Here is a 25,066-nt window from a genome sequence, read left to right as displayed (position 1 = left end):
CGCTTTAGGCTGCTGTTCTCCAGCTGGGACTCGGGCATTAGGAGCATCATCACGCTTTAGGCTGCTGTTCTTCAGCTGGGACTCGGGCTTTAGGAGCATCATCACGCTTTAGGCTGCTGTTCTTCAGCTGGGACTCGGGCATCAGGAGCATCATCACGCTTTAGGCTGCTGTTCTCCAGCTGGGACTCGGGCTTTAGGAGCATCATCACGCTTTAGGCTGCTGTTCTCCAGCTGGGACTCGGGCATTAAGAGCATCATCACGCTTTAGGCTGCTGTTCTCCAGCTGGGACTCGGGCTTTAGGAGCATCATCACGCTTTAGGCTGCTGTTCTTCAGCTGGGACTCGGGCTTTAGGAGCATCATCACGCTTTAGGCTGCTGTTCTTCAGCTGGGACTCGGGCTTTAGGAGCATCATCACGCTTTAGGCTGCTGTTCTTCAGCTGGGACTCGGGCTTTAGGAGCATCATCACGCTTTAGGCTGCTGTTCTTCAGCTGGGACTCGGGCGTTAAGAGCATCATCACGCTTTAGGCTGCTGTTCTCCAGCTGGGACTCGGGCATTAAAAGCATCATCATGCTTTAGGCTGCTGTTCTTCAGCTGGGACTCGGGCATTAGGAGCATCATCACGCTTTAGGCTGCTGTTCTTCAGCTGGGACTCGGGCTTTAGGAGCATCGTCACACTTTAGGCTGCTGTTCTTCAGCTGGGACTCGGGCTTTAGGAGCATCATCACGCTTTAGGCTGCTGTTCATCAGCTGGGACTCTGGCTTTAGGAGCATCATCACGCTTTAGGCTGCTGTTCTTCAGCTGGGACTCGGGCATTAGGAGCATCATCACGCTTTAGGCTGCTGTTCTTCAGCTGGGATTTGGGCTTTAGGAGCATCATCACGCTTTAGGCTGCTGTTCTTCAGCTGGGACTCGGGCTTTAGGAGCATCATCACGCTTTAGGCTGCTGTTCTTCAGCTGGGACTCGGGCTTTAGGAGCATCATCACGCTTTAGGCTTCTGTTCTTCAGCTGGGACTCGGGCATTAGGAGCATCGTCACACTTTAGGCTGCTGTTCTTCAGCTGGGACTCGGGCTTTAGGAGCATCATCACGCTTTAGGCTGCTGTTCTTCAGCTGGGACTCGGGCTTTAGGAGCATCATCACGCTTTAGGCTTCTGTTCTTCAGCTGGGACTCGGGCTTTAGGAGCATCGTCACACTTTAGGCTGCTGTTCTTCAGCTGGGACTCGGGCATTAGGAGCATCATCACGCTTTAGGAGCATCATCACGCTTTAGGCTGCTGTTCTTCAGCTGGGACTCGGGCTTTAGGAGCATCATCACGCTTTAGGCTGCTGTTCTTCAGCTGGGACTCGGGCATTAGGAGCATCATCACGCTTTAGGCTTCTGTTCTTCCGCTGGGACTCGGGCTTTAGGAGCATCATCACGCTTTAGGCTGCTGTTCTTCAGCTGGGACTCGGGCTTTAGGAGCATCATCACGCTTTAGGCTGCTGTTCTTCAGCTGGGACTCGGGCATTAGGAGCATCATCACGCTTTAGGCTGCTGTTCTTCAGCTGGGACTCGGGCTTTAGGAGCATCATCACGCTTTAGGCTGCTGTTCTTCAGCTGGGACTCGGGCTTTAGGAGCATCATCACGCTTTAGGCTGCTTTTCTTCAGCTGGGACTCGGCTTTAGGGCTTCAAGCACCAGAACCTTCATATGAGAGCTTTCCCCTTTCAGATCCACAACATCTCAATCCACACAAGCATGTCTTCAGGTAAAAGATGAGTGTTGAACAGCTCAGCCTGAGGCCAGAACTGAACCCTGTAGACGTCCTGAAGAGGAGATGCTCTCGCTGTGATATTTCTGTAGATCTGGAGGCTTTGAGCAAAGAGGAGTCAAGATGGGCTAAAACACTCCTATCCAAACAGACTGAGTGCCATAAATGAAAGGGTGCTTCAGTGCTTCCAAGTAGTTCACATTTAAGAAGTTATAGTTATTTCAAGTTTTTCTATTAAATGTGTCTGTTACGTGCTAGCATTTTTTGTCCCTCCCCTTTTTTTATTGGTTACTGCATTTCTCCCTTCTGCTGTTGGTTTCTTTCTGTTTTCCCGCTCTCTGCTATCTTTAAGTTTGTAGGTGCTGCTATTGGTCGGAGACCACCAATCATCGGCTGTGGTTCAGGATTTAAGGCACTCTGAAGAACGGAAGAGGAGGAGTTTGGTGTGTTTGTTGGCTTATGCTTGTTGAGAAATACTGACTTTGCGGTGGTTCGCTTGCGTGCTTATTTGATTGTGTTTGCTTACTAGAGGACTTCTTGCCTGCACCAGCCCGGAGAGAAGAGAAAAGGAAAGTATGTCACGTGACCTACATCTTACATGGGTTACCATTGTTAGACACACTAGGGAAGGAGCGTGTGGAACTGTGTAACTTTTGTTTGGTTAGTTAGTGAAGCTTTAGTTATGGCGTGTTAAGCGCTGAAGAATTTTTTATTTCTGTTTTTATTTTCAGTTAGTTTAGAGAGTCTGTTTTTTTGTTTTGTTATTTTGTTTGTTTAGCACCGCTCATATTCTTTCTCTTTGTGGCTTATTTCAATTATATATTTTTTCAATTCTTTTAAGTTGTGTCTATAGCTGTAATTAAGTTTATTTGTTTGTTTTCATTTATGTAAATTATAACGTTCGTGTTGGAAATAAAGCGAACCACCTGCTTGCAGTAATTTGTTGTCTTGGCGTCATTCACCCACAGTAACTTCCTCCCCAGAGACTAAAACTATAGGAGTGTGTTTTCCATTTCATTATGTTTTCCATTTTTTTACGTCTTCCTCATACCTCTATGCCATCAGAGGACGTAACAGTGTCACTTTGGTTTTCAGTTGCATTGCCTAGGTTGTAGTTTTTACAATAAATGTGTTTAAAAAATAAAAGTTTTGATTTATACTTGTTTAATTCTTTACATCACGCAGTTTTAACAGGTAACAAGAGTGAGGCTAATGCTGGTCAACCATATCAAAGTCCTTTTAGGCAAGTCATGCCACTCGGCCGCCATCTTGGCAACGCCTCCGGGCAGCTATTTCGTACTAACAAGACCAGGCTCCTATCTAAATGAATGGGCAGAGAGTCAGAACTGCACTTTCACTGGTCACCGGGACATAAAAACTGCTTGTATAGAAACAGCAGTAAAATATGATAAAAATCGCTGAAAAAGTTTGATGACTTTGCCCCAAAATAAGGTTTAAAAGGTCTTTTTCCCCACAGGTTATACGTTTACTACGCATGCGCAAGGGTTCTCGTCTCCGCTGTCGCAAACCTCAACTGTGCGCATGCGTCAGTGGAACCAGACGATAGGCTTACATGTTTCCCGGCTTGACTGTTAAAAGCAGACGATTGGCTTTCCAGCGGGAGGGGCGGGGCATTTGCATACAACCGCCATCTTTGGCGGTACGGGTTTTCCCTATATAGTTGTATTGAGGATTGAGGAAGTGGCATGTCTCTATATAAATTGTCTCTGACCATATTAAACAATTTTGTCACAATTAGCATATCACATTTCTCACACAACATTAAATAAAGACTACTGATACAACATTAAAGACTACCGATTCATGTATTCAGCAAACTAGCTATCCAAATGAAATATATATTTTTTTAAAAGGGAAAAAAAAGGACATTATACAAAACAAACACGTTTGATGGTGAAAAAACTGAATAATTTGGGAACTCTTCTGGGTGAATCTTATGAAACAGTTCAAGGACATTTCAAGAACAAGTTCTTACTACTTAAAGAAAATATTTAAAAAATGCTTTTGAAATAAAACACTATTACACTTTTTTTTACTGTAATACAGGACAATGGTTTTTTTACAGTGATGGCATGAATAAAAGTGTTCTTCCCTTCTCACGGCTGCAGAAACACTGATCAGATGATGACAAACACCTCAGCCATTCACTTTAAATCACTCAACAATAGCTTGAAACACAATCCATAATAACAAGCTGTCCAGCTCAATTCTCACTCGATTCAGATGGCTTATCTTTCATCACAGAGCTTAATATGACAGAAATAACAGCACACAGAGACAAACAGACCACAACAAAACATGCAACCATGCAAACAAAGCCTTTAAAACCTTTTGACCTTGTGACCATATTGTGTTTTTCAAAAGAAGAGGACATTGAGTACACGTTTACTTTTTCATGATAAAAACTAAAAAAAAGTTTGCTAAATTTAGTTAATGCATTATTTAATGCATTAGCTATCATTATCATTAAAGAGGTTGCCAAGCAACACATGCAGCAACAAAGCATCACAAACGGCAGTTACTGTTGCACAGTAACACTAATGTAATGCGCTCACAGGTGTGTGTGTGTGTGTGTGTAACATTAATGTAATGCGCTCACAGGTGTGTGTGTGTGTGTGTAACATTAATGTAATGCGCTCACAGGTGTGTGTGTGTGTGTGTGTGTGTGTAACATTAAAGTAATGCGCTCACAGGTGTGTGTGTGTGTGTGTGTGTGTGTAACATTAAAGTAATGCGCTCACAGGTGTGTGTGTGTGTGTGTGTGTGTGTAACATTAATGTAATGCGCTCACAGGTGTGTGTGTGTGTGTAACATTAATGTTATGCGCTCACAAGTGTGTGTGTGTGTGTGTGTGTGTAACATTAATGTTATGCGCTCACAAGTGTGTGTGTGTGTGTGTGTGTAACACTAATGTAATGCGCTCACAGGTGTGTGTGTGTGTGTGTGTGTGTAACACTAATGTAATGCAGTAACAGGTGTGTGTGTGTGTGTGACACTAATGTAATGCGCTCACAGGTGTGTGTGTGTGTGTGTGTGTAACATTAATGTTATGCGCTCACAGGTGTGTGTGTGTGTGTGTGTGTGTAACACTAATGTAATGCGCTCACAGGTGTGTGTGTGTGTGTGTAACACTAATGTTATGCGCTCACAGGTGTGTGTGTGTGTGTGTGTAACACTAATGCAATGCGCTCACAGGTGTGTGTGTGTGTGTGTGTGTAACACTAATGTAATGCGGTCACAGGTGTGTGTGTGTAACACTAAAGTAATGCGCTCACAGGTGTGTGTGTGTGTGTGTGTGTGTGTGTGTGTAACACTTATGTAATGCGGTCACAGGTGTGTGTGTGTGTAACACTAATGTAATGCGCTCACAGGTGTGTGTGTGTGTGTGTGTGTGTGTGTGTGTGTGTGTGTGTGTGTGTGTGTGTAACACTAATGTAATGCGCTCACAGGTGTGTGTGTGTGTGTGTGTGTGTGTGTGTGTGTAACACTAATGTAATGCGGTCACAGGTGTGTGTGTGTGTGTGTGTGTGTGTGTGTGTTTGTGTGTCACTAATGTAATGCGGTCACAGGTGTGTGTTTGAGTAATTTACAACGGCTTTGAATCAGATTGGCTCAACCAATCAGAATCAAGGACCGGAACTATCCGTTTTATAAGTATAAATATACTATTTATAAAAGATTAAGATTACCCTTTATGCTATTAACATTCGTTAGTGTGTAATGTTGCTGTTTGATCATGAAAAAGCTCTGCTAAGTTCCTAAGTCCCTCCAGCGGGAGTTCTTCTCTATATCAGTGTCAGTGTTTCTGAACTCCTGAAACGCCTCCATTGTAGTCTTGAGTTTCTTCCGGGAACGAACACGTCACAATATTCCTCATTATAATAATAAACACTCCAGGCTCACTCTCGCTTGTTTATCCAAGATAAACCATCAAGTCTATCATCTCTTGCATGCATTTTTTAACTAAATACGTCATCATCGGCTAAAACGTGTACTCAGGTTACTTTGCTTCCTGAACATGCGCGCACCTGAGTCCGTGTCACGTGACTCGCACCACAGCTCAACTCAGCACTCCTCCTTCAGGTAGTCTCGGGTCGGGACCCAGGTCCGCATGACCGCTTTCACAATAGCAGTTTTTCATGTGGACAGTCTGGGAAAAAGAGGACGTATAGTCATCCGAATCAACCGAGGCTACACAGATTTCCAACAGTGCGCTCTCCCTGTCGTGCTTCATCATCAACTTGGTCACTTTCAAGACCAAGTTCAGGTTCTGGTGAAGCTACAGATCATTGAATCACGACTAGTTTGTAGCTTGGTAAACTATTTCAAAATAGTTCAAAACTACAGTCAATAAAAGTAGAAAGTACACTAGCTTTCTTGCTTGAGTCATTTCCTCATGGCACATGAGACATGTCAGGTGTTGTTGTACTGAAAGTGGTTGTGTTGTTGTGAAGTGCAGGTCAAGCAGAAGGTCGGCCTGGACTCTGGGGTTTGAGGATGGTGGAAATAGCGCATGGTATAAAGCAGAATAACATTTCTGATTTTGGTAATATTCTGGCCAATGGTAACAGTTAAAAAAAAATAGGGAAAGTTAGTTTTTCCCCCAAAGTTTGCATGCCTGTAATTTAAGAAGTATTACATATATCTAAATATCCTTTTAGATTTCTTTTAGAATCGTCATTATTAAAGCCGTATATGGAGATCTCAATGTGGCTCCATGCATGAATTGTTAAATTGTACACATTTTCAGTAGTCAAAACCCAAATGTAGGTCACTTTGCAAAACAACTACACTAAACCATACCCGAGTGCCAAAAATACACTGAAATGGTGGAGGTGCAGTAACTTGCTCTCAATCCTGCATTCAAAAGATCATATATTTGAATCAGTTTTCAAGGATAAAGGGGCATCTGGGATATCTTATTTCATTTTATTAACGATAAAGATATAGTTTTAAAATCATTTTAAATATAAGAATAGCAGAGTCCACAGCACAATAACAATAACGGCACAGAGGAAAGATATCATTGGACTCATGATTTTTTTCAGCTGATGAACGATAAAAACACTTGACAGCCAATCAGAATCCAGCCCGCTTTAAAGAGCTCTAGCATTTAGTAATTACAGTAATTGATTCTTTCCGGAGCTTTATAGATCAACCTTTCTGAAATCCAAAAGAGAAATAAAGGTATCGTACCAGCTGAAATGCCATGTTTTCTTTATTATTAATAACAATCTATAGACAATCAAAAATCAAGACATTATTGCTTTTATGTCAATAAAGGTACATTTAGTTTCAACATTTTTTTTTTTACTTCAGACATTCCTCTTTAAAAACAATAAGTAGCTAACTATTAGCTGCATGAAAAGTGGCAACATGTGGTTTTCTGTATCTGCATATTTCTGCAATTTACTCATGGAGCCACATTGAGATCCCCATATCTCTAGGATTAGACCATAGGGGCTTCAAAATGTAGATGCCAAAAGAAAAGTTTGTTAAGAACCAGAATGTAAAAGGATATTGAGATATCTTTAATACTTCTTGAGTTACAGGCATGCAATTGATTTGATGGAGGGAAGAAACATTTCAACATTAGTTATTCTTCCGACATTCCTCTTCAAAAGGATTTTTTAAAATGGAAATATGTACCTTTTCCCAGTCTCTACGAGGGTCATGACATTCACACTTTTACCACACAACTGCTGCACTCCTACTTTAGCTCTGGTATTAGAAAGGATGATACAGTAAATCCCAGTCATTCATGATGGACCTATGCAGTCAGATAGTGTTCATATGCATTCATTCGTGTATCCCAGCCAACACTGGCTGGTATTCAAATACTAAATACTCATTTTCAAAGAGTTTGTGAGTGTCCTGGACTACAGATGCCAATTAACTCAAGAACTAAACAATTGTTCAGCGGCAAATAAAAATCTAAAAAAGCATGTGTTATGATTATGAATATGATTAATCATTCAGTTGATCTTGGACCTCAGCTCCAGCCGTCTCGTTTTGGCGCAAAATGAATTCCAAAAACGGGACGTTTATATTAGTTCCTAATGCTAAACTTTGAGTAGCCTAAATAAAATCTTATCGAAACTTCACACCCGGCGCACTTATTGTTTTCGTATGTCTGTTAACTTACTGTACACGGGAATCAACATCACATCAAGCCCCCACCCAGTGTGTGAGGCCAAAGCAAACATAATTACTGCGCAAACGCGTTTCTTTTCACTTTAGAAAGGTCAAAACTGAAAGCTCAAGTTTTAAATGTGGTGTTAGCAATACAACAAATGTGAATTCATCAATGAAAATAAACACCATTTTGTACAGTTAAAACCTCAACGCGCATTGACGAGTTGCGCTGAATTGTTTGAGAGTGAGATAACTTACCTTCTGATCCCTCGCGATCATATCCATTGTGCTAGAAAATAAGTCTTATTTATTCAAGCCTTAAATTCTGTGGAGTAGCGCTGAGTTCAGTCAGTGTTTGGTGAGGTGTGTGTGTTTGACGAACTGAGAGCCTCTGTCGGACTGACCGCTTCCTCTGTGCAGGAATATGAGACATTACATCACCCGTGAATGCGAGATTAGACGAAACTAACTGTGCTGAGTCTACTCTGTGTCAACCTTTGTTTACAGAGCTGATGAGATTAGAAGAGATGTGCTGAGTAACAACAGCACTCTAGCTCGTGTGTTGTCCTTAAAAAAAGTGTCGTTGCACAGCATCCAATTGCAATAAATCCACGTTAATAAATTTACATACAGTATCTTGTAAGCACTCAACAAGAGTTCCTATAATTTCAAATGCAATATAATAACTTGCCTCCTGGTCACTCGCACACATGTCCGTTCAGTGTCAGAAAGATGGACCGGTTCTTCATCGCCTGGCGTTTTCTGCCCGTGTGTGTGTGTGTGTGTGTTTCTGATTTATTTCAGACGCTTTTAACTAACTAGAGATGCCCGTGGTCTCTCGTGCAGGAATGAGACATCATGATTAACACTAAATACTAAGAATTACTCCAAATAACTGCAAAAGCCAAATGCATCGAGCCATGGACCTGAAAACTAGTTTCAGGGAATGTATTTACAAGAATTAGCCACTTTTTGTGAACTTTGATGTGCACATACATGTTCAATGTTATTATTTTAAATTATAAATGACTGTATAATACTGGTGTTGTTTTGGTATTTCACAATTTAATAGTAAAGAATTCTTATAATAGTTTCAACTGAACACATTTATGATTTCCACGTGATTTGTAATGCCCTATGTTGCTAGGACATTCAAGACATCTCCATATGGTTTAATCTACATTTCATATGCATGAATCATTGCGGTCTTCTTTCTGTTTACATTCCCAAAAGCTGCAGCAACTTCAAACATTTAAAAGTTAAAAGGTTTAAATTGCTTTTAAGTAAAAACAACTCCAAAAGAAAACGCCAAAAAGATGTTTCATGGGTTTATATTTTTTTTTGATAGAAAAGACATCAAAATCTTAATCTGTGTACAGAGACATCACTTCATGAGTCTGTTTTCATCTTTGTTCATCTGCACAGGAGATATCCATCACATTTCTGCATGATCTTGAGTGATGAATAAAATGTGATTTGCATAATTTAGTACATACTACTGGAAGTCATCACAGTAATCAGCTACTGCGTTATCTGATACATAAACATACTTGTCATTCTTTCTACAGGCACAGTGTTTTATCCAGAAAGCAATACATGGCTCCCTTTATAAAAAAAAATTAAAAAAAAAAAATGAAAAAAAAAATACCAACGTAATTACTAGACAGCCTAATGGCATCTCAAAATCAACAAGATGAACCAAAGGGAGGGGAGTCCTGGTCTTATTGTCAGTAATAGAGGACACAACGCAGAGGGAAATAACAACAGCACTTTACGGGTCAGAAATGTGTGATGCAGCCTTTAGTTGGAGAACATCTACTATAGATGAGATTTACCTGGAGAAACAGCACAATCAGTAACTGCATACTTCAGATACTCCACAAACAATACCTTTCCCATCATGCTCATTCTCAGCCTGAACCTTTTACACACACACACACACACACACACTCGGGCACTTCGTGAGGGGCGTGAAAGGTGTTTCACATGATGATTCGCGGTTCAGGAACAGAGTCTGTGATGGATTTATGAGGCAGAACATTGGCACCGTTGATGTAGAGTTCATCGTTCACAATCACATCCTCGCCCAGAACTGTGACGTTCTCCATCCGCACCTGCCCAACACAAGCACAGAGCCACACCTCATCACACAAACCACACAGAAAACCTACTTACTGTACAACAGAGGGTGGAAAACAAGAGTAGGGTTCAAAACATCTCAGTAATAACCACCCATTACCATGTTTGTGTTTATTATAAAATGTTTATAATACATTTATTTGATCCTTAAAAGTATTGCTTATAGACTATAGTTTAATACTTGTTTCCCTCATTTTCTTTTTTTAATCATCATTCACAATGTTTTATGAGACGAGTAGTGATTAGTGGCCAGGAGAACTGAGCGACTGAGTCTGGTTTCTCCCGAGGTTTATTCTCCACTGATGGAGTTTGGGTTCTCGTCACTGTCGCCTTGCTTAGTTGGGGACACTTAATATTCAACAGTATCATTGATCTGCCTGTACTGGCGCTGCTGTTTGAGAACTGAACTGAGCTGGACGATGACATCACTGTTTTCTACAGAGCTGAATTGAACTCATTTCATAATTTCACAACCAAACTGAATAAATGACTGTTTACTATTGTCTTTTTGCAATTCTTTTTGCATCACTGAATCATTATTTTCCTGTTATCACTGTAAAGCTGCTTTGAAATGATCTGTTTTGTATAAAGTATAGAAATTAAGCTGACTTGATTTGTTTTTTTTCTTTTGTGCTTTGATAAATGGTGCATGAAAGGAGGAGAGAAGGAGAGGAGAGAGCGATGCCACTGGCTCACAGACGGGGCAGGGCAGAGTACCTGTAAAGGTGGGCCAGCTGCGATGATCACATCGTTTTTGCATATCTTTTTCTGGTTGACCCAGTGACTACTTGGAAAGACAAGTTGGCGACCGAGGAAGAACGGTGACAGCTAGGAAAGACGGCTGACATTTGGGAAAGACCAAAGCTGGGGTGTGGAGGTTTGGCAGGCCGAAGCACAACCTTCACGAGGAGGGACCCATTGCTAATCGCTATGAAAAGGTATATTACAAGATACCCCCAGGGTCGAGCGAGAACGGGGGAGGATGATCGGCCCACAGGACAGACCATTGATATGACCACTCATGATGGACAATCGACTATGGAACAGTTAAACGATTTATCCCGGGTCTGCAGATGTGGGAAGATATGTAAAAATGAGAGGGGTCTGAAGATACATCAGTCAAAGATGAAGTGCTTGTAACATGAACATAATGTACAACGCACAGGGAAACCTGGTGAGACGAGGAGAGGCCGGGGCAGGAGGCAAACCGCAGCCCCCGGAATCTCCAGGCACATGATGAAGATGGGAGCAGGAACGGCATCGCCAACGTGTCAGACACAAAGCACCAGACAGAGATGGAGGGTACACAGGACATTAGACGACCTGGACAGGACATATGTGTAGGAGTGGCCCGAAAGGAATCAGTGAACTGCAGTGGCAAGGAAGGAGTGGGAGAGGTTTGATCACGATGTGGATGAGGTTCTGGAAACAGCCTTGACAGGAGATGTGGGTAAAAAGCTCAAGGCTATGGCTTCCATTATTTGGAGCATAGGCGCTGATCGCTTCGGAAAGAAAGAGCTGAAGGCCAAAACAAACACCCAGCCAAAAGAAAAGCAGACCCATGAAAAGGAAATAGCAATCCTTAGAAGGGGATCTGCGGAGGCTGAGGAAGACATTTCGTGAAGCAACAGTGAGAGAATGATAGAGGAAATCTGTGACAACTTGAGAGAGCGCATTAAGATCTTGCGAAGAGCTGAATGTCACCGTAGGGACAGGAAACGACTAATGAAGAAGAGGACAGATTTAACCAAGAATCCTTTCAAATATCTGTCGAAACTTCTGGGCGATGTAAGATCAGGGGAGTTGAAAGCAACAAAGGAGGAGGTGGAGGAGCACCTTCGTCAGGTCCATAGTGACCCCAGAAGGGAGGACAGCCTGGAGGAGATGGAGAACCTCATAAAACACATCTCCTCCTGGCTGTTCTCCCTTTTGCGGTCACTATGGACCCGTAAAGCAGAGACACGTCCGTCCAAAAGGGGGGAGTTCCAGGGGTAGCAGGCTGTCTTAAGCACACCATCATAATCACCAAGATTATTGAAGATGCGAAGAAGAACCGTGGTGACCTGGCAGTTCTGAGGCTGGATTTAACAAATGCTTTTAGGAGGATACCCCACAAGCTGGTGGATTTGATGTTGAAGACCTACCATGTCCCAGAGCGTTTCCAGAAGCTCTTCCAGCATTACTATGACAACTTCAACATGCGCTTCACCTGTGGAGACTTTACCACCACTGGTAAAGGCTAGAGGCTGAGGCTAGAGGTGTGAATTGTCACTAGCTGCACAATCTCTGTGATTTCGTTTTCGGCAGCGATGAACCTTCTCTTTAAATAAGCAGAGAAGTTGCGTCGAGGCGCAGTGTTGGCAAGTGGCATCCAGCAGGCACCTTTAAGAGCATTTATGGACGACCTCACCATCACGGCAAAATCAGTACCTGAAGATCGACTGCATAATGCTGACATCGTTGGGACAGTAGCTCTGGGCAGGCTTGGACTGGGTTGCTCCACCAGAACGAGCTGGAAAAAAGCTGACCCAAAAGAACGTCGCGGCATGGTGCAGAGGGAGGTCCTTAAAGCAGAGGAGGCAACCCGGCATGTCAAGGCTGTTGCCATGAAAACACAGGGCAGCTGGACAAGGTGGGAGGGCGAACGAGAAAGGGCCCTGACATGGCAGGACATCTGGACCATGGAAGGACGTCGATTAAAGTTCTTGATGTGTTCTGTCTACGATGTCCTGCCTACTACATCAAACCTCCATATTTGGGGGATGGCAGAGAGCCCCAGCTGCACGCTGTGTGGAAAGCCAGCCAATCTTGAGCACGTTCAGCATACCGGTCAAGTTTGGCAGACGGGAAATTCCAGTGGCGTCACAATGAGATCCTGTCTCAGTTGGCGGATGGTGTGGAACAGGCAAGGAAGAAGGGTAAACAACTTTCCGACGGGCACCACTTTATCCATTTCGTCAGGACAGGACAGGACCATTTCGATTTGGTTCCTGGCCTCAGCAAATGACTGGGAGATGCGGCAGACCTGAAGAAGCAGCTCAAATTCCCAGAGGAGATAGCACTCACTAGCCTCAGACCAGATATTGTCTTCTGGTCTAGAGGTAACCAAGCAGGTGGTGCTCATAGAGTTAACAGTACCCTGGGAAGAGAGGAGGGAGGAGGTACATGAGCGTAAGCTCCAAAAATATCAAGGCCTTATCCTCGAGAGCCAGCAAAAAGGATGGAAGGCCTGGAATCTACCAGTAGAGTTCGGCTGCAGAGGTTTTGCTGGACAGTCTCTCTGGAGAACCCTTGGATTGTTGGGGATTGAAGGGGATTGAAGGGATGGCCAGGAAACGGCTGAAAGGCAATGTCACTGAACAGGCGGAAACAGCATCAATTTGGATTTGGATACAGCGGGAGGTGTGGTGGCAGAGCAAACCTGTTGAAAGACTAAAAACGGCATAGAGTTGGGTGGTGGTCAGTAGGGGTAGATCCAGGACGCTGGATCTACTGTCGAGCCCTTCCGAGGTGTTATGGGCTTAAATCGACGAAACACCAAGGAAGGGGGGTGCCCATCTGATGACCGGCTGTAGCCACCAAACTCTTGTATTGTTGAGAGATGTAGCCAAGCCTTGAGCTGACCCAGGGAGAAGGACGGTGCTTGAAATTGGGCAAAATACTTCTAAAACCAGTTGGTGGCTCTCTTGCTGAAAGTGTGAACTCACCCACTGTCCCACCGATGAGCTCCAGCCCACAATGCATGACTCCAGCCAGGAGTGTGAGCGTATGTGCGCCCCCTTCAGAACCGTACAGCGCTTCACCCGCACCCCGTCCTCCAGAACCACCCCAGCGCCAATCGTCACATTAGGCCCGATGGTGCAGTTGTCCCCGATCACTGCAGTTGGGTCCTGTAACCAGTTGGGTGGAGGTTAATGGCATATAGTTTTAGTACATGTACCATATTCTGCTTCCAACAGGGGCGTCCAGTGCTGTTCCTGGAGGGTCCTGTAAGTTCAGCTCCAGCTTGCCTCAACACACCTGCCTGGAAGAGCTTGATTAGCAGTTCAGGTGTGTTTAATTGGGGATTGAGCTGAACTCTGCAGGACAGTGGCCCTCCAGGAGCAGGACTGGACACCCCTGGCTTGCAATATACTTAAAGGAATAGTTCACTTCAAAATGAAAATTCTGTCATCATTTACTCACCCTAAAGTTGCTTCAAACTTCTGCTGAACACAAAAGAAGATATTTGGAAGAATGTGGGTAACCAGAAAAAATATCTTATATAAGTCAATGGGGGCCATAAACTGTCTGGTTACCCACATTCTTTCAAATATCTTCTTTTGTGTTCAGCAGAAATTTGAAACAACTTTAGGGTGAGTAAATGATGACAGAATTTTCATTTTGAAGTGAACTACTCCTTTAAAAGCACAATACAGTTTGTTGGGAGAAATACAACATATGTAAGCTTTCATGGTTACTATACATTAGAACTCCAGTAATGTATGTGTCAGTTATATGTCGCACCACAAGGACGTTCCCGAGGAAGCCTGGTCCCATGCGCAGCCTCTCGGGCGCCTGCTGCCGAACGGACTGGAGGAACATGCACATGCCTGTCAGGAAGTCTTTGGGCTGGCCGATGTCCATCCAGAAACCTGGAACACAGACGGTTAGCTTAGTTAGCAACAAAACCGTTCTTGGCTCTCCAATTCTTCTCCTGTTTTTGTTTGTTTGTTTAGTGTGTTTAGTCGTTCTTTTCGGATCAGTTCTTCCAAAGACAAACTGCACACCTGACAATATTTTTCTGGGTTTCGATTATTCCGACATTTTGTTGGACATTCTAGTCGGTGGTGCTGAGGTGCACATCATATCAACCAGAAGGAACTGGATAATTGTCCTGGCTTTTGTCTTGCTTAGTTGTGGACACTTAATATTCAACAATATTATTGATCTGCCAGCATTGACAGCATTATATGAGAACTGAACTGAGCTGGACGATGACATCTCTTCTGTTTTCTCCAGAATATATACTGTATATATATATAAATAAATTAACTAAATAACTTTTTTACAACAGAAATGAACCATCACTGAACTTACTTAAGCTGGACTGTGACGCTATTTTCTTCCAGATCTGCTGTACAGTAGAAACAAACTTTGTAGCTTTATTTTCCTGTTATCTCTGTAAAGCTGCTTTGAAACAATCTGTATTGTATAAGGGCTATATAAATAAAGATGACTTGACTTGACAGTTTAATAGCATAATCGGATGCAAACAGGGAAAGCGTGGGGGAACGTGGCTTCCGAACTGGATACTTCCCAAGTATCCATCTAGCGAATCTCTGATAGCAAAACGGATGAACGTCTTCTCCTCAACTGCACAAATAAGGCCTTTTGTGCTTCCCTGAAACCTGTGTGAGTAAAGCCAGTCCCGACGATGTGCTTCATCTACCTGGCTCCAGCTGTTCAGAGCGGATCGCATCGGGAAGTTAACGGGCAAAACAAGAGGCGGTCAGGCGCTGGAGTGTGTTTTAACATAAATGAAAGCTGGTGTACAGTCGATGTGCTCTCCTAATTTGGAGGTGCTCTTCTTACAGGCCCATTCACACCAACAATGATAACTATAAAGATAACTATAATCATATCGTTGTTCATTTTTAAGCATTCTTGTCTGTTGCTTTAAATGCACAAGCTCATTATAGCAGGATGGATTCTGATTGGCTGTCAGTGTTTTATCGTTCATCAGCTGGATAAAGCGTTCTGAGAGTGATTCTTCCAACGATATTGTTTCTCTGAGCAGTTATCGTTATAGCTGTGCTATATAACTCTGCTATTCTTTAATATTGAGAATGATTTTTATAACTAGATCTTAATCATTAACTTTATAGTTACCGTCCTTGGTGTGAACGGGCCTTAAGACTTTCTACTCGCCGCAGGAGTTTTCCTCATTCATTCTCGTGAATGTGTATATTCCTCCAGACGCGTGTGTGAGCGCAGCGCTGAACTGGTCACAGACACGGAGCAACGAAACACACTCTCTCTTATAATTACTCTTGGGGATTCTAGCAAAGCAAATCTCTAACGAGAACTACATGTCCCAGAGGCAGTGATATTCTGGACCACGTTTACACCACTAGAAAGGCTGACAGGGCCAGAGGCAGGTATATGAATGAACACATAAATAAAGGACCTGACGTTTGGATGCTATATGGTGTTAAAGGCACTATATGTACGATTTTTGGATTAAAATTTACAAAAACTTAAGTGTTTCCCCTAGAAATTTTTCCAGCAGCGGTGCTGTCACGTGCCGGAGGATGTTACCAAGTCGCGCGCGGGGGGGTCCGGGGGCATGTACCTCCGGAAGATTTTTCTTTTTTTAAACAACCACAAAACTTGCCAGAAGTCATGGTTTAAGCCGGAAACCATGACTTCTGGCAAGTTTTGTGGATAGAAATGGACATTTTGAGACATACAAATATGACATACCATCAACAGATTCAAGGCATGATTATTGCAGCACGTACCTTGAACTGGTCACAAACAGAAACCTTCATTTTATAATTTTAGACAGGATTTTTCACGTTTTAGTTTTTTCTTAATTTTCAGCTATAAGGTAGATATTGATAGGGGAGAAATGAAATGGCACAACCCAGAAAAAGATTATTTAGAATTTATTGAACATTTTATCTTAATGGCAAAGGCCACACCCAAACTGTGAGCACTTAATTTTTCTAACATTTTTAAAATCAAAAGTTTTATGTTAACATTATTTAATGCACAATGAATGAAGTGAACAAACATGAACAATCAAGTGTTTGTATTAAATAACATTCACAAACATTAATTCATGTTCATGTGCTCATGTACTCCTACTCGTAAAACTACCCCGATAAAACCGCACCTGAGTCCACTTTAGGGGCCGTTCACATTTCGCGTTTTTTGCGCGCAAATTCGTTTTTTTTTTATTGTAGGCGCGCGTGGCGAGATGAAAACATCGTAACATCTCATCTCAACAGGCCATGTGACAAAAACCAACCGATCAGCTTCGGCCTTCGAAACAACATCGAAAGCTCGAAAGCTGTACAGTGCGGCTTTTTATTTCTCATCTCCATGAATATATCTAGTAGTAAAGCTAATGCAAGGGCTAGAAATCAAATTCGTTGCTGATACTTCCTCGTCCTCATGGAGAGTGCCGCTACTCCTTTCCAAAAGCGCTTGCTCTCCTGTGGCGTCTGTCGTTGTTATGCAACCATGAACAGAGGCGGCCTGGAAAAACGAGCACGCTTCCCGCGCGCCTAAATTTGAAATAACGAATTTGCACGCGCAGAAAAACGCGCTATGTGAACGGCCCCTTATGGTAACGTGACATTAGCCTAATCGAAAATATTTCCATATGTGGCTCTTTCCTCCTTTCTTGTCAACAAGTGGATTCAGAGCCACCGCATTAGCAGCGCCGGCGGTCGCCGTGTCTCAGGGTTTTTAGGTGTGTAAGTGAATGTCGTGATATTACTGATCACGTGAAGATTTTGCAGCGGCGCTGAAAATCCAGTGGCGGCGCTGCGCCGCTGCTAAATACATTGTAGGGGAAACACTGTAACGTATAAGCGATTATTAGATTTAATCACCGCGATTTACTGCAATGTCAGAACCAGAACAAAAGTGGATGTTTCTTACTTGTTCAGATGACATTTTCCGGTGAAAATTATTATGTTGGTCATACTTCCAAAAAGAATAATCTGTGATTCTGAATGCCAGTATCCACACCGGCGCGGAGACTGACAGCCTCACAGTCTCCTCAAACGCTCGGTGTTCATCCGCGCTGTGCCGTGACGAGGGTGTTGAAGTACAACTCACGTAAAGTTGATTATTCCGCGAATGACTGCAATTGCAGATTTCGAACAGAGATAGCGACAAAGAGGAAAAACGCCGGACTGCAGCTTTAATCATAAAATATGCGTAAACAACAAAACGACTGGAGCGGCTGCGGCAACGGTGGATAATAATAAAACCAGCAACGTAAAATACACCCTGCTTCTTACCACAGTTATGTTCATAAAACTTTAATACGCTCATCCACGAACATGATTTCTACCTGAGACCCGTCAGATTGCTTTCCATTGGCTGCAAAACTAGCAGCAAAACTTACATACTGTGCCTTTAAATGTATCATTGCTTGTATGATGGCTCTAAGTAGGTGTGTCAGGTGAAAGAGTGTGTGATCCTTTACCTTGCAGCTCCATGGCGTACAGTTGTCCCTCCTCTGCCATCACTGGAAATATTTCCTTCTCAATGGAAGTGGGTCGCAACTGAAGTACAAAATACAGAAAATGTTGGAAACTTCAGCAATAAATTAAAACAAGTTTTTATTGAAGTATGCAGAAAATAATCCTATTCCCTGAAATATATGAGTGGCATAACTGACCTGAGCAGAGATATCGCGCTTATCTGTTACAGGCCACCTAGCCAATCTGAAGTTTGAGAAGCTGTCTACATTTACATTTAGATTCATGCAAATGGCAGACGCCGCAACTTACATAGCATTACATTGTGTAATGTTTGTCTTGTTCACGCACTCCCTGGGAATGCAACTCCACGATTTTCTGTTTTGCTGGCACATGCTCTACTGTTTGAGCTACACTGATGTATGCTAGACGAACTTGAGGAGTGTGAAATGTTCACAATTTCTCATTGGTCAACAATGGCCTATGCAGTCACACGTCTTAAAAGGAATAGAGGAAAATACCAGCACTGGCAACTTTGGTCACCAGGCTGAAGTAAGAAGTTGATGTCATGGGCTGATATCAATCAGCCCTATTCAAGGGTTTGAGGATTCATTTTTAATTTAATCTCAAAACTACTACTTACCCAAATACTTAATATTGTACTAGATGCCCTTTTAGAGCCTTTTTCCTGTATGTCAAGACTGCAAGCTGGTTAGCTATCTACCTAGGTACCTAATTACATTTACAAAAATATAATTTCTTCCAAAAATTTGACGTTTGACAACATTTTTGATAAGAAACTTTGGTCTACATTATTGCGCTTATGTCGTGCGATGGACTGGCCATCCATTCAGGGTGTTTCCCTGCCAATAGTTCGCTGGGAAGAGCTCCAGCATCCCGCCTACAGAACCTACCGAGGACACGCGCTGTGAGAATGGATGGATTTACAGAATAAAGAATAAAGAAAGTTATGTGCTGGGGACAGCATTTCTCCTTCACAGCAAACTGCACAAGTGCTCTCCGGACACAGCAACCGACCCACATTAGAAGCTGGCGTTAATGCCGTGTTCCTTCGGCTCAAACCGCAGGGCATGGTGCTAGCAGTGGGTATGGGCTCAAGTCCCAGGGAATGCATGCACTAATAAAAATAGTTGAATGCGGTATATGTCGTTTTTGGATAAATGATTCTTCCCAACACATTAATGTAAATACTGTGCATCAGATTAGCTCTTGATTGTTGGAGGGAGCCGAGGATTACATCTGAACTCCTAGCTTTGTTTAACGCAAATCACTCCATTTAATAGCTTAACACAATGTTCAACTAGTTATGAAGTGATTTTCCTGCTATTAAACCCTGAAAATATAGAGCACATGACATCACACAAAACATGTCACATTTCACCCTAATATTTTAAAATACATGTATTGACGAACAACCTTGATATTGTCGATAACTACATGATATTTGGAGTGTTTCTTGGCTGGTTTAGGCCTGTCGTGAACAGCCGACTCCCAAAGCTTCCCAAACTCTCCATGTTCAGTTCAGAAGTTGATTTCCAGTGGCATTTTTATCTTTATAAGGGTAATTTTTTCTAACCGTATTAAATATCTAATCTTTTATATCAAATTCTTACAGTTAATCAATAACTGCCACAATTAGGGCAATTGTGAAATCAGTATCAACAAATTCCACTTTTGCACAGCAGAAGTGGCAGAAAAGCTGCATCTGAAGTTTAGAGTGATTAATGCAAATTCACCCTAACCATTTTCTAAATGCTTGTTATTGATGTTATTTTGAATTAGAAATAATTGTATGTAATCCATGTATGCGTTTCATTTTAAACCTTTTTTTGACCTTGCAATTTTTATAACGATCATAACTCGATCTTCAATCAAGAAAATTACTTTACTAAAGTTAAATGCTTTCATGTCATGTTTAGACCCTTTATTACAGTTATTTTTTAAACAAAGCAATTTAATTACTTTTAGGCACATTATAAATGAAAGGCAGTACGAGTTGGTGATGAAAATTGTCGCAACAATGCGAAATAATGTAGTTTACAGTACTAAAAATATGCTTCATTTACTTTAAGCAGTACATATATTGATCACAGTTTTTACCAAAAAAAAAAAATGTTTTTGAAAAGCCAGTTTAAAGGGATGATGGTGTTGTGAGAGTGGGTCCTGACCTGGATCCTCCTCAGCATGGCAGGGCTGAAGATGTACATCCCAGCGTTGATTTTGTTGGAGACAAACACTTGCGGTTTCTCAACGAAGCGATGTATTCGTCCAGTGTCCCCTTCATAAACAACCACGCCATACTTAGACGGTTCCTCCACTTTCGTCACCTGAAACATCAGCCAGATGTTAATGTGGGCGAGTAACAGAGCATCAGGTGAGAAACGTCCTTTATACTCCTTTACAGATGTAAGATGTTTGAGGCAAGAATTCAGAGAGATAGAAATTTACAACATATCACGTTAGGATCTAAAAATGTACTTGTTCACTGAAAGAATCTCTGAAACTTCTCATGCAGGTTTAAGTCAAATTCAAATCTCTGACAGCGAGACCAAGGGCCCTGTTTTAAGATCTAAGCGCATGGTCTAAAGCGCAGTGTCTGAATCCACTTTTGCTAGTTTAATGACGGGAAAAATGGTCGGCGCTCCCGGCGCTGGTCTAAAAGTGTTATCCATATTCTCTTAATGAGTAATGGGTGTGTGTTATCTCTATTCTCTTAATGAGAAATGGGTGTGTTTTGGGCGTAACGTGCAATAAACCAATCAGAGTCTCATCTCCCATTCCCTTTCAAAGCCAGTTGCGCTCGCATGGCGGATTCGCTATTACATGGAGGAATTTGCAAGCGGAAAGACTGAACGCTTCTCCAGAGAGGAAACGGATCTGCTCGTGCGTGAGGTTAAAGCTGTGTGTGTGTGTGTGTGTGTGTGTGAGGTTAAAGCGCGTAAGCAGATTATCTACGGGACAAGCCGGATCTTTATGTACACAGTATTAAATCTTTTACAATGTGATCCTTTCATTTATAATATTTGGCATGTTTGTGTGATGCTGTGTGTGTGTGTGTAATAAGCAGAGTGTGTGTGTGTGTGTGTGTGTGTGTAATAAGCAGAGTGTGTGTGTGTGTAATAAGCAGAGTGTGTGTGTGTAATAAGCAGAGTGTGTGTGTGTGTAATAAGCAGTGTGTGTGTGTGTGTGTAATAAGCAGAGTGTGTGTGTGTGTGTAATAAGCAGAGTGTGTGTGTGTAATAAGCAGAGTGTGCGTGTGTAATAAGCAGAGTGTGCGTGTGTGTAAGCAGAGTGTGCGTGTGTGTAATAAGCAGAGTGTGTGTGTGTGTAATAAGCAGTGTGTGTGTGTGTGTGTAATAAGCAGAGTGTGTGTGTGTGTGTAATAAGCAGAGTGTGTGTGTGTAATAAGCAGAGTGTGCGTGTGTAATAAGCAGAGTGTGCGTGTGTGTAAGCAGAGTGTGTGTGTGTGTAATAAGCAGAGTGTGTGTGTGTAATAAGCAGAGTGTGCGTGTGTGTAAGCAGAGTGTGCGTGTGTGTAATAAGCAGAGTGCGTGTGTGTAATAAGCAGAGTGTGTGTGTGTGTAATAAGCAGAGTGTGTGTGTGTGTAATAAGCAGAGTGTATGTGTGTGTAATAAGCAGAGTGTGTGTGTGTGTGTGTGTGTAATAAGCAGAGTGTGTGTGTGTGTGTAATAAGCAGAGTGTGTGTGTGTGTGTGTAATAAGCAGTGTGTGTGTGTGTGTGTGTGTGTGTGTAATAAGCAGTGTGTGTGTGTAATAAGCAGAGTGTGTGTGTAATAAGCAGAGTGTGTGTGTAATAAGCAGAGTGTGTGTGTGTAATAAGCAGAGTGTGTGTGTGTAATAAGCAGAGTGTGTGTGTGTAATAAGCAGAGTGTGTGTGTGTAATAAGCAGAGTGTGTGTGTAATAAGCAGAGTGTGTGTGTAATAAGCAGAGTGTGTGTGTGTGTGTGTGTGTGTGTGTGTGTAATAAGCAGTGTGTGTGTGTAATAAGCAGAGTGTGTGTGTAATAAGCAGAGTGTGTGTGTGTAATAAGCAGAGTGTGTGTGTGTAGTAAGCAGAGTGTGTGTGTAATAAGCAGAGTGTGTGTGTGTAATAAGCAGAGTGTGTGTGTGTAATAAGCAGAGTGTGTGTGTAATAAGCAGAGTGTGTGTGTGTGTGTGTGTAATAAGCAGTGTGTGTGTGTAATAAGCAGAGTGTGTGTGTAATAAGCAGAGTGTGTGTGTGTAATAAGCAGAGTGTGTGTGTGTAATAAGCAGAGTGTGTGTGTGTAATAAGCAGAGTGTGTGTGTGTAATAAGCAGAGTGTGTGTGTAATAAGCAGAGTGTGTGTGTAATAAGCAGAGTGTGTGTGTGTGTAATAAGCAGAGTGTGTGTGTAATAAGCAGAGTGTGTGTGTGTGTGTGTAATAAGCAGTGTGTGTGTGTGTGTAATAAGCAGAGTGTGTGTGTAATAAGCAGAGTGTGTGTGTGTGTGTGTGTGTGTAATAAGCAGTGTGTGTGTGTAATAAGCAGAGTGTGTGTAATAAGCAGTGTGTGTGTGTAATAAGCAGAGTGTGTGTGTAATAAGCAGAGTGTGTGTGTGTGTAATAAGCAGAGTGTGTGTGTGTAATAAGCAGAGTGTGTGTGTAATAAGCAGAGTGTGTGTGTAATAAGCAGAGTGTGTGTGTAATTAGCAGAGTGTGTGTGTGTGTGTGTGTGTGTGTGTGTGTAATAAGCAGAGTGTGTGTGTGTGTGTGTGTGTAATAAGCAGAGTGTGTGTGTGTAATAAGCAGAGTGTGTGTGTAATAAGCAGAGTGTGTGTGTGTGTGTGTGTGTGTGTGTGTGTGTGTAATAAGCAGTGTGTGTGTGTAATAAGCAGAGTGTGTGTGTAATAAGCAGAGTGTGTGTGTGTAATAAGCAGAGTGTGTGTGTGTAGTAAACAGAGTGTGTGTGTAATAAGCAGAGTGTGTGTGTGTAATAAGCAGAGTGTGTGTGTGTAATAAGCAGAGTGTGTGTGTGTGTGTGTGAAATGGATTCCTCACCACAATCGTGCCCTCTCTGCCACACTGCTGGTGGAACTTCAGCATGTCCTCGAAGGGGAAGTCGCAGATAACGTCGCTGTTGAGGACGAAGAACGGCTCCTCGCTGTCGGTCAGCAGCTCTCGAGCCAAAGCCAGAGGACCAGCTGAAAGAACACACACACATTTACAGCGTCACGCTGGCTGAGGATTGTGCCATCACAGCGATGAGAACATGTTCACCTACCAGTGCCTAGAGGCTCCTTTTCATGTGAAAGCGAGATTTTTATTCCAAGCTGTCAAAATCACAAATGAGATTGTGTTACTTTGGTATTCTCCACATATGACTGGCTATCATAAACACGGATGTTCATTAAATACCCTTTGCTCCTGAGCTCTCATCTCTCGCTCCAATAGATCAGACATGTAGCTCACAGCCAGAATGACATGACGGACTCCAGCCTGAACACAAACACACCAGCAATCAACATCATATGAATGTAATGCTCCAGAAAAGGCTCGATCTTCCCGAATGGAGGGGTGTGTGTCGGCTATACCTTGACTAGCGCCTCCACCTGATGGAGCAGGATGGGTTTGTTGCAGAACTCCACCAGTGGTTTGGGCACGGTGAGTGTGAGCGGGCGTAACCGTGTGCCGTAGCCGCCGACGAGAATCAGGGCTTTCATTATGGGTCAGCAGAGCAGGGATCAGTCAAAGCAGACAGGAGCGATCATGTGGGACAATACCTGAGAAACACAAAGACAAACATGAGGAACTATCCGCTCTAACGGGTCCTCATTATATCAATATTTATAAAAGCATCCGGACACTAGTGTACACTGAAAGTATTTGACACCTGTATGAACACAACACAACACGCCCACGTGACGCAGCACACCTGTAATACCTGAAAATCATCTATCTTATACAGAGCCTGGACACACCAAGTCATTCTTTATTATTAATATTTCCACAATTTTTAATAATAGTAAAGTCTGCTTTTTAACAGTACTGAAGGAGTTCCCGTGTATGCTGGACACTTGTGTGCTGTTTTTGATTCATAGCGACCGCGACTCATTCATTTAAAAAATGATGATAATATTTGTCTGAAAAACGTATTTCTAATCATATAATATTTACCGATTAAAAAAATTATAACATATAAATAATGCAATTTAACAAATTATTAATACTATTACTATTATTATTATTACTACAATAAAGTAAAACTGTACAGGTCATGTTTCATTTGATTGATGATAAACTCACCCAAATAAACGATACACCTGCTGCTCTTACTTGATGATTACGCTCAGTACATCAACAAAACATGTATTTTAAACTCACTTCCACAAATAAACTCTATTAATCTGTAATGGTGTGTCTATCTGACAAGTTTACGGCTCTATGATATTCTGTAATGAAGTGAGTTCAGTTCCGTACAGTCAGTGATGACGAGCCAGCCTGAGGGCGGGGCCAGAGCTAGAACTGCGGCGTGACGTCACGGGTCAATGGACCGTACCAGTTACTGCGGGGGAATCTCAGGAGGTTTCCGCTTAGTACGGTATATTTTACGACGTACCAACATCATTTAAATGATTGAAGAGTATTTCGAATTAATTTATTTTACGAAAGAATACGTTATAAAGGTAATTATAAACAAAATAATGGACTAACAGTTTAAATTGGCTGTAGTATTCCCCCATTGAAATGACACACGCTGCCTCATGGACCAATCATTTCACAACAACGTGGCGCAGAAGTGAATAAAAGCCAGAAG

General features: G+C 42.4%; 2 protein-coding genes across 2 annotated transcripts in view; both read right to left on the bottom strand.

Annotated features, from left to right (window-relative positions):
- lmcd1 (LIM and cysteine-rich domains 1) overlaps positions 1 to 8,374 on the bottom strand; it is an 82,397-nt gene extending 74,023 nt beyond the window's left edge. Inside the window, exon 1 of the mRNA XM_056240013.1 lies at positions 8,171 to 8,374. Within this exon, the coding sequence (XP_056095988.1) occupies positions 8,171 to 8,197 (27 nt within the window). The 5' untranslated portion in view covers positions 8,198 to 8,374. The remainder of the gene's footprint in view (positions 1 to 8,170) is intronic.
- An 853-nt stretch (positions 8,375 to 9,227) lies between these two features.
- On the bottom strand, positions 9,228 to 24,741 carry gmppb (GDP-mannose pyrophosphorylase B). The gene is made up of 10 exons (XM_056239983.1): positions 24,556 to 24,741; positions 23,844 to 24,032; positions 23,668 to 23,748; positions 23,534 to 23,582; positions 23,311 to 23,453; positions 20,442 to 20,600; positions 18,258 to 18,336; positions 14,558 to 14,685; positions 13,759 to 13,941; positions 9,228 to 10,026 (listed from the first exon to the last, which is right to left on the bottom strand). Exons 2-10 carry the CDS (start codon positions 23,970 to 23,972, stop codon positions 9,895 to 9,897), a joined length of 1,083 nt encoding a protein of 360 aa, XP_056095958.1. The 5' UTR covers positions 23,973 to 24,032; positions 24,556 to 24,741; the 3' UTR covers positions 9,228 to 9,894.
- Positions 24,742 to 25,066: the final 325 nt, after the last annotated feature.

Source organism: Rhinichthys klamathensis, unplaced genomic scaffold, assembly GCF_029890125.1.
Source record: "Rhinichthys klamathensis goyatoka isolate OS25496 unplaced genomic scaffold, OSU_Roscu_1.1 h1tg000578l_1, whole genome shotgun sequence".
In the NCBI taxonomy this organism is placed as follows: domain Eukaryota; kingdom Metazoa; phylum Chordata; class Actinopteri; order Cypriniformes; family Leuciscidae; genus Rhinichthys; species Rhinichthys klamathensis.
Note: the sequence above shows the minus strand (reverse complement) of the source record. Positions and strands in the feature narration are given on the sequence as shown.